The sequence below is a fragment of the Phaenicophaeus curvirostris genome, chromosome 9, assembly GCF_032191515.1.
Source record: "Phaenicophaeus curvirostris isolate KB17595 chromosome 9, BPBGC_Pcur_1.0, whole genome shotgun sequence".
NCBI classification, from domain to species: domain Eukaryota; kingdom Metazoa; phylum Chordata; class Aves; order Cuculiformes; family Cuculidae; genus Phaenicophaeus; species Phaenicophaeus curvirostris.
This window is the reverse complement of record NC_091400.1, coordinates 32,540,032-32,556,357: the sequence shown is the minus strand read 5'-3', so window position 1 is coordinate 32,556,357 and position 16,326 is coordinate 32,540,032. Positions and strand designations below refer to the sequence as shown.

The window sequence follows — 16,326 nt, the reverse complement described above, 5'->3', positions numbered from 1 at the left end:
GTGTGTCCCAGCTGCTTTTATGGGCTGCCCCACAATCGGAAGTGATGAAAGCAGCAGATACTGGCACACAACTCTTTCCAAGCTAATAAACCATGCAAACAACCAGAAAGTTAAGTATGTGGCATTATCCCATAATCTGCATGTTTTAAAGTGGTTGTGCTTTTGCTTTATTCGGGTTATTTCCTTTGATATCCTGACTAATTACAAGTTTTTCAGTTTATTTTTGCACTCTTCTGTTTAAGTTTGCAGTAAATGACAGCAGGAAAGTTGCTACACACAATACAGGTACAAAAGCAACAAACAGTTTTTTTAAAAGAGTTAGGCCAGATTGTTCTAGTTTCTTTGCCTGTTATTGATTCCAAGGAGTACTTGAAATTAGATGGGGCAGATTCTTCCATCATCTGAAGAATATAAGATAAATAATACTGCTTTGCTAAAAAAAAAGCCCCACGAAAACATACTGTAATTCAGCAGCATCATGGAATGAATGGGATTTCCTGAGACTGTGTGACGCAGTGGGGCAGATGAGATAGGCAGGAGAACACTTGCAAACTTCAAAACCAATATACTTACATTCTAGTCCTGGAGACTGAGCCAGAGGTAAGGTAGTGTAGCAAGCTTCATTCTCATAACATATCTACAAACTCTTCCCCAAATTGTCAGATTTTTTCCTTTAGGGTTGTTCACAGCTCTCTCTGATGTGCCATGTAGAAGTCGCTACGATTATCAGTCCAGTTCCTACGTGGAGTCCTAACAGAATGCTTCCTATCTAGGAAAACCCATATTCAGGCCTGTTTCTTCAAGAAGAAAAGATCAAGAAGGAAGCTGTCTTGACAAACAAATAAAATTTAATTGTATTTCAGAGGATGGGACATTTACAATTACTTTGTAATGCTGCTGATAATATAAACAGCGATTAAAACTTGAGAACTTCAATTGACTATCTGTATTTGAAAACACATAGAAAAATAAGACTCAAATACTGTCATGGAGGCATGGTTGTCCTGTGACAAGGACACGGTGCCTATCACACCTGTCTACTCATAAAATGGTAATTCAGGCTGCTTGGGAGGGCTCCTGTATTTTAAATGTTCCGTTTGTTCCATGTAGAAAAAACCTCATGCTTCTCCAACAGGCTGCATTGCAGCTCCAAAATGGTTGGATTCAACTTTGCTCCTTTCTCCATACTCCTTGGTTTAGAAAGCAGTCTTGGTTTCTGGGAACATGAAATGTTCCTTTTCACATCCTCCTCCTTGTTCCTCATTAATACAACATCTCTTGATCCCTCCACCTCCCGAGTGTTTCACTGCAATGAGGTTCGCAGATGGTGCATATGAAGAATAGGGACGTGAGAGGACACAGGAGAGAAGATAGTCACGTGGCTTAATCCAAGAACAGAAAGCACACGGCTATCAAAGGCACAGTATAAGAACTCGAGGAGAAAAGTCCATGATCTGAATCATTTTCCAAGTATATCAATACACTCACCAAATTTTAAGTACAGGCCCCATCTATTTGACTTTTCAATAGCAGAGAATACTAGAAATTATTAGAATCAACAACAAAGAGACAACCAGATCACTTCTGTAAGTTCTTTCCATATTCATTGCCACCTTGAATGGGAAAAAGATGTCAAATGGGAGCTTCTGGTGCATTTGGGGCTGGCCTCGGGGAGGTTCTGGCCATTCCGTCATGTCAGTGAAGGTAACAACAGTTGTCAAGGGTACCGCGCTCATGCTTTGGAACTGTAACAAGAAGGAGAGCACAGTGTTTAGCAAGCTTAATACAAAAGATACACCGCTCCTCAGTTTGCTGATGGAGACCCACTGGAAAGGGCTGGCAAGCAGGATGTTTTTATGACAGCAGGAGTTGTGTTCCAGATATACTTATGAGGAGTTACTCCACTCTTTCCCAAAATTGATACTTAGCAGGTAAAGCATGGGCATAGATCTCAGGAAAGATCATCAGCTATTGTGCATCATGTGTTACAGATTTCCAGAATGGAATACATATTACCAACTAGATGATAAGAAGAAAAGCAAGGGTAGCTTTATATTTTATAAAATCACATATTTTATATAAGATGCCTATGCCCTTTGAACAGGTGATTGCTGTCAGAAACGGACAAGACTGCCACAAGATTTGATCCTTTCAATAAAGTATCAATAAAATAACTCAGGGACCTAATACAAGAACAAATTTCTTTCTCACATTTTAAAATATTGTTTCAGAAAGGAGACAGATCAGTAGGTCAGTTGATAAAGATGGAGCAGGGGACTGAACTTCTAAGGTCAGTGCCACCTCAGGGCAACAACTGTTTTAACAGGGTGAACATTTTCCTATCGTGTTCTTTTCATGCATTTTGCAAGAAAGGAGGACAAAGAGCCACCATGAGACACATCCAAACAAGCAAAGTAAAATCTCATTTAGTCTGAGTCTGAAGTTCAAAGAGAAGTAACAGGTCAGACACCTGCCATGTCACACCTCACTGCCACGAGAATGCCATGGGAAGGAGTCAGCTGCTCCCCCTAAAGCCCTTGCAGAAAAGCACAAGCCTTGAAACACATATACTGCCCCAAAAAACTATGCAATGCTGAGAATCCAGCCTTGAATCAAAATGGGATCCACTGAAACATGCTTGAAAAAGACTACTCATTCTCCTTTGCAGACCTGTTAGCTTCCACCTTCCTCCTGACATCACAGAACGGCTTGGGCTGGAAGGGACCTTTATAGGCCATCCCATCCAACTCCCTTGCAGTGAGCAGGGACACCTTCAACTCTATCAAATTGCTCAGAGATCTGTCCAACCTGGCCTTGAATGTTTCCATCATGTCATCTTCTCTCAGAAACTTGCTTTCTGGTTTACACTCCCCCCACGCCCAATTCTTCAAGTCTGCTGCCATCAGCACTAGCCTCTTCCTCAGCCACCTGCTGGTGATTTCAGAACCCCTAGAGGAACATAAATATCTTCTTGCACAGACTATCAGCACAATGCAGAGTCCGTGAAATATAAATCAACTCAAATTCCATACCAATGCTTTAAGAGACAACTAGATGAACACAGTTATCGCAAATTTGTGACTACGACTTTATACTGAGCATAATTATAAGTTTAAAGATTGAGTCCTTAGTCTGGGGTTGGAAAGAAGGTAACTTTTCCAGTGGTACAACTGGTTGAGACTGTAGTGATAAGACCATAAACCCACCATCCTCTACAAAGCTACTAAATACAAACTCTTGCCATCGCAGCCAGACTACTGCTAGAGTTCAGTAAATCTCAACTCAGTAATATTAAGACCATTCGATTCCTTGGTTCTTAAATAATCTGTGAATTCCGTTTAATTACTTCTGTGTGTGAGGGAGGAGGTTTAAATTACGTACCTTCAGGGGGTGACAGCGATAAAGGTACCGTGCACCCAGTATTTGAGCTTGTGGGATGGACAAGAGGCCCACCCTAGCCCACAATATCTGTATCTCCAGGGTCACAGGAACCATGCAATAGGGAGTGGAATTCACAGCCTGAAAATAAAATATACCCAAAGATCTTAATATAGTATTTTAAAGGTCAAAAAAGACCATTACAGTCAAAATCTAATATTTTGGATAGCACAGGTCACAGAGTCTGAATCAGTCACTTCAGCACAAATCCCATAATTTCTTGTCTGGCCATTCACCCATTTTAGAGCAGCAGCCATCTCATCATCATCTCATTCCCAAAGAGAATGTGTCTCAGACCCATCCCTGGATTTTGCATTCTATTAGGGCATCTCCTGACAGATTAATAATTATTAAATCAGAATTTTCCTCCTCCATAAAAGTAGGAGGATTGCAAAGTTTACTTTTATTAGGCAATATGTAAATATACCTAGAAACTGGAAAATCGGAAAGGATGGTAACACCACCACCACCAAATTAACAGAAAATAAGTAGTATTAGTTCAAGAAGGCTGTAATACAACACTGGATCCAGTATTAAACTCTTTTTGCCTATTTAAATAGCAGGAACAGGATTCCAAGATTCAGTAAATCTGTCAGGGTTTGCCTTTTTTTTTTTAAAGTAAGTATCCTAACAACATAAAGGTATTCTTGCAGGTATTAAGACCCCTGACAGTCAGTGAATCGCCACACAAAGAAACTAAGCCCAGATGAAGACGCTGGTTCTTTTTTCCTCCATTCTCAAACTTCCCCAAGGCAATACAAAGATAGGAAGGGAAAAACATTCACAGCTGGTCTTTCTGCATTCGTATTACCTGCACACTGCAGTTCTGAATCAAAATGCTTGTCCAGTCTTCTGCCTGGTTTGATTGAGCACTGCCAGTCATAGCAAGGTCCTCTGCTCTGTGCATTCTCTGAAGAGCATCGTATAACTTCTGCTGGACATAACTACAGTTACTGTCTTCCGGTATTGGGGATAGACTGGAAATGAGAAAATAACAGCTTTGACAAAGTGATTCCCAGGACAGAAAAACCAACTATCAACATCCACCCTTCAGAATGAGTTATTTCTTCTGCTCTTGTAATGACTCAAGAGAATCATTATGGAAGTATGGGTATTAAATGGACGTGGTTTCAATGCTTTCTGCAATGAGAAGGGACAAGAAGAACATGGTATGGTAACAAAAACTGGCAGCTGTTTAGTCATCTTATCACATCCGTGGTTGCAAAACTGCCCCGTCACCAACAAAAGAATAATCCGACTCATTAATTGCTTTTTAAAATTCTATTATAATTCACTCCTCAAATACCAACTCTACTCTTGCCCAAGACATGCTGCCAGACTACAGCCTCAAAATGTCCCAGGAAACCTTTGCAAAGTTCAGACAGTTCTAGAGGTCCACCGTCTCTCCAATATTCACATCCTCTCAGGAGTATATGAAAGATCTATAGAGACCCACTGGTGACTTTGGGGAAGGACCTAGGCTCCACAGCAGTCTGTGAGAGACTATGGAAATATGTGCTATGTGAGTGCACACCTTCCAAATGCATCAGGAAGGGTGACTGCAGATGGTGTTGTTACCTGAGCTTGCAGCCTCTCCTCATATTTCTTCCGAATTGTACTGTGTGTCTGAGGAATTGTGAGCAACTTCCATCACCTTCGCTCCGTAAAATGCTCATCTGATAAACTGCACATCAAGAAGCCAAACAAAAGCATAAACAGACATTATATGAGACCCACCTCGTCTTTAACAATCCTCACCCCACATTCCTCCTTATCCTATCAGAGGACTGTAATTCAGTCACGACCACAAGGCCTGCTGATGGCTGCAGTGTAATGGAGAGGTGTGCCCTCACAGGTAAAGTCCAGACAGTTGAGTTCCAGAAGTCAATAAATGCAGTGGTAAATAAAACTTGAGAGTAGAAAAAGGATACGTGTTGCACAACACCATTGTTTGCAATCAACAGTGGTGCTCCGGTGATATAGCCAGGGTTTCCACTTCTAGGCAACATATGAGAAAGAGTCCTGGTCTACAAAGAGGCAAAGGGAAGAAAGGAGGGAAGAGGAAAACACTGGCATCAATGAGATTCATTTATCTTGGAAGATCAAATTCACATTCTCAAAAATATAATATAACCCATTTTTTGAATGACTGAATATTATGCACTACTAAAACCACAAATCATCCTATGATTCTATGATCAATAAATTCAGTAACTGAGTTCACACTGAACACCTCAGATGCAGCGCCAGCTCCAACCCTTTCCTTCACAAGACCATGTTGGTGAACCACATCTCATCTTTTCCTTCTCCTCCCACCGAAAAAACCTTCCAAACCAAATGAAAACAACAGCAAAAGATAGTCAGATAAAAATAAACAGCCCCTTTGAATTTGTGCAGTGCAAGACTGCATGCTTGCACTGAGCCTGACTTTTCCTACTAACATGGCTTACTTGAACCAGAGCAGCATCCCTTCCTTTCTTCAACCCCGAGTTCTGGTACTACCACACCACAGCAACACCGCTCTGATCTTTTCACATCTCATCCATACGTCACTGGGTCACAACCTGCACACTACAAACTCGGTGAGAGCCCAGGGAGGATGGGGGAACTGACCCAGAAGTGCAAAGTGAAGTGCTGCTGCAGGGAGGATCCTGAATTCCCAGAGATGTTGCTCACTCTGAACCGGACAGAAACATTCCGAATCCCATGTGTACCGCTGAATTCAATCCTGTAGATCACCTGGAAGACCAATTTAAAAAAGAATCTGAGGTGGAATCAGGGAGCAGGCCAGTGACTTTAAGCTAGCGTTGAGCTGCCCAAAGGAGAGATTTCAATACCTCAGAAACAACATTGTGACATGTATTGTCTTTCATGTAGGGAGCTCCAGGCGGTGCGACTGCAGTGACGTTTACCTGGAGACAGTAACCATGTTAACAATTAGCAACTGTATAAAACACTGTTCTTCCACCCAAGTCAGATTTACCTTTCTGATGTAGCTGTGATATGTGGACACATCACCCCACTGCAAGCCCATTTTTTAATAAGAAAACAAGCCACCTCCCTGACTCCAGCTCTACCTATGCCCACTCATTTAAGACTAAATCTTCCCTTATATTCCCTTTTTTTTCTCCTATGATGTCACACTTCTGTCCAAGAAATCCTGTCTCAGAACACAGAATACTCCCATTCTCCCAAGTTCCCAACCCATGGACATTACTGTGAATGCCCAAGATACCACATAAAATTTATTTTTGAAGCAGAAATTATTTTCATTTACAATAGAAACTGACCTTCATGGACGGCACAATGGTGTCATTAACAGGGACCTGGAGAAAACAAACCAACATATAAACCTAAAACACTAAGTCAATTTCTGGGTTTGCAAGTGCCTAAAGTCATGAAACCATCACTAAATAATAAAGCCTACATACTTTATTGACAAATATTACTTTGTTTATTCCAGATGTGTAAAAACTTGTCATCAGTTTGGGATCTAGAAATCACAGACATACGCAGAGAGCATTTTTAGAACTTCAGAAGACAAATTCTGTTCTTGGCCCTGGCAATTACTTGTGTAATGTGGATAATTTAAAAATCAGCATCTTTGATCCGTTCCTGGAGCTCCCCGCTCTGGAATCAAGCAATTACTTCAGCTTCCATTTATGGAAAACTTAAATTTTGTCCACAGTGACAATGCAAAGTCTGAAAACAGCAGTTAAATTTGATCAATAGAAGACTCTCCATTACAGTTATGTAGATTTAGATTTACAATGTAAGGGTAAGTTGAGTCATTAGCCTTAATAAAGTGTGAATATTCACACTGCTGTTTTATCTTGGAACAGCAGAGAAATTCTAGAAAGTGAGAGATGTTCTCATGTTAACATTCAGTAAGATCAGCATGATGAACCCAGAACAATAGATTGGTTATTTTGAAATTATTGTCAGGAGAAATAACGGAGAAAGTGATATGGAATTCAATCTATGAATGTAAATAAAGCTAATATTGATAACTGGACTTCAGTATGATTTTAAAGGTAGCATATTGTAAGAAATAAATCCTCGTTCTCTACTAAGAACATGCACTGCTTGGTTGATCAAGTTGATGGAACAGATAGAAACACTTTGATAAACAGTCTGCTTAAAATGCGAGAGCGTTCTAATTAAACCATTAGAACTATCAATGCAATTAGAACTATCAAGTATCAATGCAGTACCTGTTAAATGCACTTAGAACTTGCTAATAACTGACATTTATTGGAAAGTACTTGGAACTGAGGGATTATGACCAATCCTGACATTTTTGACAGGACTTCCAGCAGAAAGGCTGTAATATTTGGGAGATCAGGGCTGACATAGGAGACGACCTTTAGTTTTCCAGTTAGCTGAAGTTGCAATGGAAGGCAAAGCAATATCAAGCAAATAAGAAGTTGAGCAAAAGGTAGAAATATGACATGCACCTTTAGCACAGTGAAGTCACGGTAGTAGGAGGCAGCATCCAGGGCAGGGTCAGAAAGGCAGCTCTTGCTCAAGTTGGTAAAAATCCGAGTACAACTTGTGCTTTTACTGTCCAGGAAGCCTGAGTTAAGACACAACAACAGATAAAACAGAGGCAAACTACCCTAAGAAAGTCGTCCCCCCTTACTAACCAGCAGGATTTTCATCAACACAAAGTCCACTGGCTCCCATTTTTACTGGCTGTCTAAGTGTGCTCAGCATAGATGATGAATCAAAGTAGATTAGGATTGGATCGCCAGCCTGAAAAAGACATTTTTGAGAAATCACAGACCGAGTGACTGGGGAATACTAAGGCCAAGCACTAGGTGATCACATCATCAGGGCACAGAGGCAAGTTTACACTTTTTTCTGTCCCCCCAGATTTCTCTAAACAGTTGTCCATACTTTTAAACACAAGAAAACTAATCAGAAACTTTTTCCATGATAAGGAATGAAAAGAACTGAGAGATAATATGGGTTATAGACAGGAGAAATAAGACTCTTTCATGAAAATCTGTTCTCATTACATTTCATTACAGACTACTTTAGTAAAACATATCTGAAAAATGATTGCTATTTTCTTTCAACTCACCCTGTAAAAGGCAGATACTGATGACTGGGTTTGTGACGGTGCTGAGAAAGAGTATCTGCCATACTTCTCTAAGAACTTCAAAAAATCAGATTCTTTTATATCCTGTGGCTGTTGGTAATAGTTCAGCTTTGCTAAGGATTGAAAACAGAAAAAAAAATCCACTAATATCAAATGACTAGAAGAGATAGATTTAAGAAAAAGTACACATTGTGCCAACATTTTTTAAAAGAAATAGCTTCAGTAATTATAAGACAGATGGTGCCTCGTATTAATTAATCCATAGTAACATTGCTAACAGGCTAATATGAACTGTGAACAGAATGACAGAACAAGTGTCTGTACTGTTTCAACAAAAACAAGCATTAATATATAAATATGACTTTCCAAAAAGAACAATAACTGCTTAAGACAACTATCTTAATTTGTGCTCCAATTTCTCCAAGATGCCCAAGTGAGACACACATGACATTGTAATGAGAAAACACTACAAGCAACATTAAATGGATCCAAATTAAAGTTGGTACAACTCAAAGTAAGTATGAACAGGGAATAGGCATCATAAAAAAACCCCAGACATTCTATTGCCCTCTTGACCCAGTGGTATTCAGTATGGCTATAATAACTTATTAAATTATTACTGCCAGAACACTGTCATAAACCAGCAAATTATTTAGGACATACTATGTAAATCAATCCTAATGAACTTGTTCAAACAAACTTTTTAATATATCAAAAAAACCCACCCCATCCTAGAAGGTTTGCAGACTACAGATCATACCTACAACAGCAGCGGGTGGTAATATCCTTGATTACAGCAGTACCAAAAAGAATTTAGGTAGTCTAACAGGTTTGGGGGAGAAAACAAAAAGGATGAAAAGGACGTGATTCTTGATGCAATTCTGTAGTGGGAGTGTAGAGCACATCCTCAGAGCAGCAAGCAGAAATAAAAGGGTTTTTTTTAAATCCCCGCATTAGCCAAGCAGTCAACTAAATCTTTTAAGGAGATAAAGACTGAAGGAATATTAAGATCCTACAAGGTTCACAAAACTAGGTATGAACAGAGCAGTTTTCTCATTATTCACTTGTGAGTATAGTCACTAGACTGAAAAAGAACACATTGGTAGTTGCGCTACACCAGATTAACAGTATAACATAGAATCACAGAATCATAGAATCATTAGGTTGGAAAAGACCTTTTAGATCATCGGGTCCAACCATTACTATCAACCACTAAACCATGACCCTCAGCACCCACCTTTTAAACACCTCCAGGGATGGTGACTTAACCACCTCCCTGGGCAGCCTCTGCCAGTGCCCAATGACCCTTCCTGTGAAAAATTTTTTTCCAACGTCCAGCCTGAACCTCCCTGGCGCAGCTTGAGGCCATTCACTCTTGTCCTGTCCCCTGTCACTTCGGAGAAAAGGCCAGCTCCCTCCTCTCCACAACCTCCTTTCAGGTAGTTCTAGAGAGCAGGAGTGTCTCCCCTCAGCCTCCTCTTCTCAAGGCTAAACAACCCCAGCTCCCTCAGCCACTCCTCGGAAGACTTGTTCTTCAGCCCCCTCACCAGCTTCGTCGCTCTTCCCTGGACTCGCTCCAGAGCCTCAACATCCTTCTTGTGGTGAGGGGCCCAGAACTGAACACAGGATTCCAGGTGCGGTCTCACCAGTGCCGAGTACAGGGGGAGAATAACCTCCCTGGACCTGCTGGTCACACTGTTTCTGATACAATCCAAGACGCCACTGGCCTTCTTGGCCTCCTGGGCCACTGCTGGCTCACGTTCAGTTGCTGTCAACCAGCACCCCCAGGTCCTTCTCCTCCAGGCAGCTTTCCAGCCAGACTTCTCCTAGTCTGTAGCTGCACAGGGTTGTTGTGCCCCACGTGCAGGACCCGGCATTTGGCCTTGTTAAACCCCAGCCCAATGGTCTCAGCCCAACAGTCCAGCCTGCTCAGATCCCTTTGAACAGCCTCCCTACCCTGCAGCAGATCAACACTTTCACCTAGCCTAGTGTCTTCTGCAAACCTGCTAAGGGTGCGTTCGATCCCCTCCTCCAGGTCATTGATGAAGACATGGAACAGGGCTGGACCCTGCACTCAGCCCTGGGGGACACCACTTGTCACTGGCCTCCAGCTGGAGTTAACTCCATTTCCCACCACTCTCTGGGCCCGGCCAGCCAACCAGTTTTCCACCCAGGAGAGCGTGCGCCTGTCCAGTCCACAGGCTGAGAGTTTCCTAAGCAGAATGCTACGAGAAACTGTGTCAAAATCTTTACTGAAGTCCAAGAAGACCACATCCACAGCCTTTCCCTCATCCAGTAGGCAAGTCACTTTGTCATAAAAGGCTATCAGGTTAGTTTGGCAAGACCTGCCTTCACAAGCCCATGTAGACCACCTGGTTCTCCTCCATGTGCTTTATGATAGCACTCAAGATCACCTGGGCCATGACTTCCCCTGGCACTGAGGTTAGAAAATATATACTGCAAAATATACCTGAAAACTGGAAGAGAGGGCCTTCTTAGAGCAAAACTTAAGATATTCATACCACTTAAGTCTTCAGAGCAAAAAAAACCCTTGCTCATAGTGCAGTTTGCTCAAGAAGGCATGCTAGCTACTAAAGGCTATTTAATCTTTTAGAAAAAGGCAAAACAATTTCAGACAATTTAATTTTTCTGAAACCAGACAATCTTGAAAGACAAAAAAAACAGAAGACAGGCATGATTCTTACAACTGCAAAAATTATTAGTTCTGCAACTGATTTAGGAGCAGAAATAGCAGCAATGTTCTCCTAACAGCTGTAAAGACTAAAGACAAATTATCTCTTAATGAATTAATTGCCAGTTGCATCAGCAGGACAGAGTTGCAAACAGCTGTCTGAGGGAGAACGGTGTGAAAAAGTAGAAAAATAAAGCACTAGAAGGATGGCAATAGTCAGAAAAAGATGACTAAGTAAAGCAAAGGATATTTTACACTTTAGGAAAGACAGCTGAGACACTGTAATCAAGAAAGAATAAGGACAGTCAGGGAAAGAGCTGTTAGTGCCAAACAAAGGAAGAAAACACCACCTGCATCTTTTAGAGGTATCATAAAGAAGTCTTACTAAGACTTTAACACTACTTTGCTATCAGCTAGCAATGGTTTCAATGAGGTGAAGTCAACTTGTGCATCACAGTCTGTTACCAGCCACAATAATTCAGTACATGCAGAGTCCATTCCCCCTTGCCCTTTTCCAGGAGGCCCTCTGCAACAGGCTTGATTATATTTCTGGCAGTGGTAGCTCACATCACCATTCATCCTGGAAATGCTTCTTCCAAAACCAGTTGATGAGAACATATGTGTTTCTATGTTTCTTTGAAGAACACTGTTCCTACCAGAAAAATTCCTGGTCTTTCAGGTGATCCCAAATAAAGTCTTTCTCAGATGTTCCTCCAACAACAAGCACAGGAAAGGCCACATAAGCAGGGAATTCTGTTGTTCTCAGGTGTGCTGCACCTAATATACACATGCAATCCAATGCCTAGGGCACGTTCAGTGGGCCTAATCGCATGCTAGACACGGGACCCAAACTAATATTAAACGGCCAGAACAATCTAGTGCCATCAGTCTGGATGCATATGATCATTCCTTTAGATGGGATTGCAAATTCGGAATCCTTCTAATCCCAATTTTATGGTACTATGGTGGTGTGGCAAAAGGATAAAATTTAGCTACTTCCAAGTTACAGGCTGGAATACCCAGGAGCCTGATGGCACTCTCAGCTGTGGTTATACGCTCATCAAAATTCATCCTTGCTCTGAGACCTACTGAGAAGTAGAGCAAGTAAAGTTCTAGCACTATTACCTATCATTCTATATGCTATGAGGATCTCATTGTTTCTTTGCTCTTCCCTGTACGCAAAACATTCAGGCAACACCTATGAAGAGCTGAAAGAAGAAGTAGATAATAGGAAGCTAACTCCATTTTGAGTAATTATCAGACGAGTTAACCTCCTGAGACCCTCCCAACCTCAAATGCTCTGTGATTTAGGTCAGGAGTAGATGGAATTGTGGGTTAAAATTCCCAAGCAGAAGACTCCAAAGAGAAAACAGTTAAGTGTTCAAATGTGAGACCTCAGTGAATTGCAGTGAACACTAGGGACCTGGATATCAAATCATTCAAATGAAGTACAATGTGGAAAGCAGAAAGACAAAAAAAAGCGTTAAGAGTACACCTTACAAGGTTATACGATTGCCAGAGAAAAAGAAATAATTGCCAGAAGAGCAGAAAGTATGAAAAAAAACCCCATGATAGGATAAGAAGCTAGTTTCTGAAAAGAATATTAGTGGTTTATTTCAAGTAAAACCCCTTATTTGCTGCTCTAAGGGTAGCAAACTAAGTAAGTGACCTCAGATACAGAGACAATCGATAAAGGCTGGTCTGTGCTTAGCCAGAGACCCTACCCTTAAACTGAACGCAACAATCTTCTTTTATTTTGTTTCTGGCAATGGAACTGTGGTCTCTCTGGAACTACACCAAGTTCAAATGAATAGTAACAACTGCAAGATGTAGATTAACAAAAACACGCCGTAAGTAGCTGCAATCTATGAATTAAATGTGTGGAAAGAAAGGTCACTTACGGTCATCTGGCTGCACGCAGAACAGTTCGCGTCCACCAGGCTCAGTGATGGTTTTGGTAGGGTACGGGGTGTTACTTCGGAACACGAGTGATTTTTCCACGCACACCTGGCTCACAGACCTGCAAAGACAACCCACGCGCTGTTAAAGAGGCTGTTCTTGCATTATTTCATGTTTTCTCACTGCTTGCCAGCAGGCAGACACGGTATCACTTCTCACACGAGTTGGTTATCAGTGCAGGTCGTACAACAACCCTGGAGTCGCTGCAGTAACCGTGCGGATGCTCTACTTATCAATCACAGAATTGCTAGGTTGGAAAAGACTTCTGAGATCATCAAGCCTATCTTGTCTACTACTAAATCATATCCTTAACCACTTGACCTCCCTGTTTTTTAACTACCTCCAGGAACAGAGACTCGGCCACCTCCCTGGGCGGCTGTTCTAGCACTCGACAACCCTTTGGGTGAAGAATTTTTTCCTGATGTCCAACCTGAACCTCCCTGGAGCAGCTCGAGGCCGTTCCCTCTTGCCCTGTGTCCTGTTCCTTGGGAGAAGAGAGCAACACCCGCCTTTCTACGACCTCTTTCAGGGGGCTGTAGGGAGTGACGAGGTCTCCCCTCCTCGTCTCTAGGCTAAGAAGCACCGCAACCCCCTGGAGCAGAGCGGCAAAGGGCTGCCGCTCCGGAGCGGGTCCCTGCCCACCTGCGGCCTCCAGGGCTGCAGACGAGCACCAGCAGGACCAGTAGCTGCCCCGCCGACCCCTTCATAGCGTCTCCCCATCGCCAGGAGGAGCCAAAAGGGGAGGCGGAGCCGCTCCCGTCCCCGCCCCGCCGAAGCGCCTGCTGGGAAGCCGGGGCGGTCCCTGCTCCGAGCATCATTCAGGATGGGAAGGCGGCTCCTCCTCCATCTCCTCCTCCTTAAGGGAAAACCGGGCACGGTGCTTGTAAGCCGCGTTCGGTGGGGTATCGCTCCTTGTCTCAATAATAGGGATCGCCTTCTTGCTTGTGGAAAACGCATAGTTTTGAAAGTGGTGTCCCCAGGGCTCAGTGCTGGGTCCAGCCCTGTTCCATGTCTTTATCAATGACCTGGATGAAGGCATCGAGTGCATCCTTAGCAAGTTTGTGATGAAACTAAGCTAGGTGGAAGCGTGGATCTGCTGGAGGGTAGGAAGGCTCCAAAGGGATCTGAACAGGCTGGACCGCTGGGCTGAGACCAGTGGGATGAGGTTTAACGAGGCCAAGTGCCGGGTCCTGCACTTGGGGCACAACAACCCTGTGCAGCTACCGACTAGGAGAAGTCTGGCTAGAAAGCTGCCTGGAGGAGAAGGACCTGGGGGTGCTGGATGACAGCGACTGAACATTAGCCAGCAGCGGCTCAGGTGGCCAAGAAGGCCAATGGCATCTTGGCTTGGATCAGAAATGGCATGGCCAGCAGGTCCAGGGAGGTTATTCTCCCCCTGTACTCGGCACTGGTGAGGCCGCTCCTGGAATCCTGTGTTCAGTTCTGGGCCCCTCGCCACAAGAAGGATGTTGAGGCTCTGGAGCGAGTCCAGGGAAGAGCAACAAAGCTGGTGAGGGGGCTGAAGAACAAGTCTTCCAAGGAGTGGCTGAGGGAGCTGGGGTTGTTTAGCCTGGAGAAGAGGAGGCTGAGGGGAGACCTCATTGCTCTCTACAACTACCTGAAAGGAGGTTGTGGAGAGGAGGGTGCTGGCCTCTTCTCCCAAGTGACAGGGGACAGGACAAGAGGGAATGGCCTCAAGCTCTGCCTGGTGAGGTTCAGGCTCGACATTAGGAAAAAAAAATTCATGGAAAGGGTCATTGGGCAGTGGCAGAGGCTGCCCAGGGAGGTGGTTGAGTCACCTTCCATGGAGGGGTTTAAGGGACGGGTGGACGAGGTGCTGAGGGACGTGGGTTAGTGATTGATGGGAATGGTTGGACTCAATGATCAGGTGGGCCTTTTCCAACCTGGTGATTCTATGTTTCTATGATTCTATGAAAAGGATCATATTTATAGAACAGAAGGATAAAAATGATGTTGCTGTCACTTTGCCTTGCTTGTTATCCTTTGGGAAAAAAGGGTGGTGTGGACCTTTAGATGAGAATCAAGGGTCCAAAAGGAAAAGGAAGGATTTGGTACAAGCAGTAGCTACCGTTAATGGTGCCGTGAAAAAGGCCGAACTCAATAATCAATACCAATTTCATTATTAAGCAGGTATTGCTTTAATACATAATACTGGGGGTGGCTTAGCCTGGAGAAGAGGAGGCTGAGGGGAGACCTCATTGCTCTCTCCAACTCCCTGAAAGGAGGTTGTGGAGAGGAGGGAGCTGGGCTCTTCTCCCAAGTGACAGGGGACAGGACAAGAGGGAATGGCCTCAAGCTCTGCCAGGGGAGGTTCAGGCTGGACATAAGGAGGAATTTCTTCACCATGAGAGTGGTGAGACACTGGCCCAGGTTGCCCAGGGAAGCTGTGGCTGCCCCATCCCTGGAGGTGTTCAAGGCCAGGTTGGATGTTCCTTGGGCAGCCTGGGCTGGTGGGAGGTGTCCCTGCCTGTGGCAGGAGGCTGGAGCTGGACGATCTTTAAGGTCCCGTTAGGAGCCCTCAGGGCGAAGCTCCCCGGGCCCTCTCAGCTCGGCTTTAACGGGGGGGGTGGGGGGGGGTCGCGGCTCCCGGGGCTCATTCTTCTCCGGCCCCGAGCGGGGACGGGGCTGTTGTGGCCGCGCTGCTTGGAAACGGGAGGCGGATCCCAGCGGGATCCCCGGGCGGCGGCGAATCGGGATCCGAGAGAAGCCGGGGGGAGCTCCGGTGGGAAAACAGCCCGGCCGGGGGGCTCCCGCGATGGAAGCGGCGGTGCGGGAGCGCCTGGCGGCGGCCGGGAGCCGCCGAGGTGAGGAGGGGACTGCGGGGCTTCCACCCCGAGAGAAAACCGCACCCCGAGCGGGGGGTGTGCGCGGGGATCGCAGGGTCCCGAGGCTGGAAAAGACATCAGAGGGATGTGGAGCTGTTGGAACGGGTCCACAGGAGGCTACAAGGATGATCCGAGGGTTGGAGCACCTCCCGTACGAGGACAGGCTGAGAGAGTTGGGGTTGTTCAGCCTGGAGAAGAGAAGGCTTCAGGGAGACCTTAGAGCGACCTTTCAGCACCTGAAGGGGCTACAAGAAAGCTGGGGAGGGACTTTTAAAAAGGGCATGTAG

At 44.3% G+C, this 16,326-nt stretch overlaps 1 protein-coding gene across 1 annotated transcript; it reads right to left on the bottom strand.

Annotated features, from left to right (window-relative positions):
* Positions 1 to 830: 830 nt before the first annotated feature.
* TCTN3 (tectonic family member 3) lies at positions 831 to 13,915 on the bottom strand. The gene is made up of 13 exons (XM_069863386.1): positions 13,836 to 13,915; positions 13,136 to 13,254; positions 8,525 to 8,655; positions 8,085 to 8,193; positions 7,896 to 8,014; positions 6,729 to 6,764; positions 6,276 to 6,350; positions 6,052 to 6,177; positions 5,370 to 5,465; positions 5,017 to 5,114; positions 4,250 to 4,415; positions 3,382 to 3,519; positions 831 to 1,745 (listed from the first exon to the last, which is right to left on the bottom strand). The coding sequence occupies exons 1-13, from the start codon at positions 13,898 to 13,900 to the stop codon at positions 1,524 to 1,526; spliced, it is 1,500 nt and encodes a 499-aa protein (XP_069719487.1). The 5' UTR covers positions 13,901 to 13,915; the 3' UTR covers positions 831 to 1,523.
* Between the last annotated feature and the right edge of the window lie 2,411 nt (positions 13,916 to 16,326).

Excerpts from the sequence above, each read along its gene's own strand:
- TCTN3 (XM_069863386.1), bottom strand. The coding sequence starts at position 13,900 with ATGAAGGGGTCGGCGGGGCAGCTACTGGTCCTGCTGGTGCTCGTCTGC. Across the intron at positions 5,466-6,051 it reads ACTTCACTTTGCACTTCTGG|ACCAGGACTCTTTCTCATAT; the intron begins GTCAGTTCCCCC and ends GCCTCTTTGTAG. Across the intron at positions 5,115-5,369 it reads ACAATGGTGTTGTGCAACAC|ATGAGCATTTTACGGAGCGA; the intron begins GTATCCTTTTTC and ends GCAGTTTATCAG.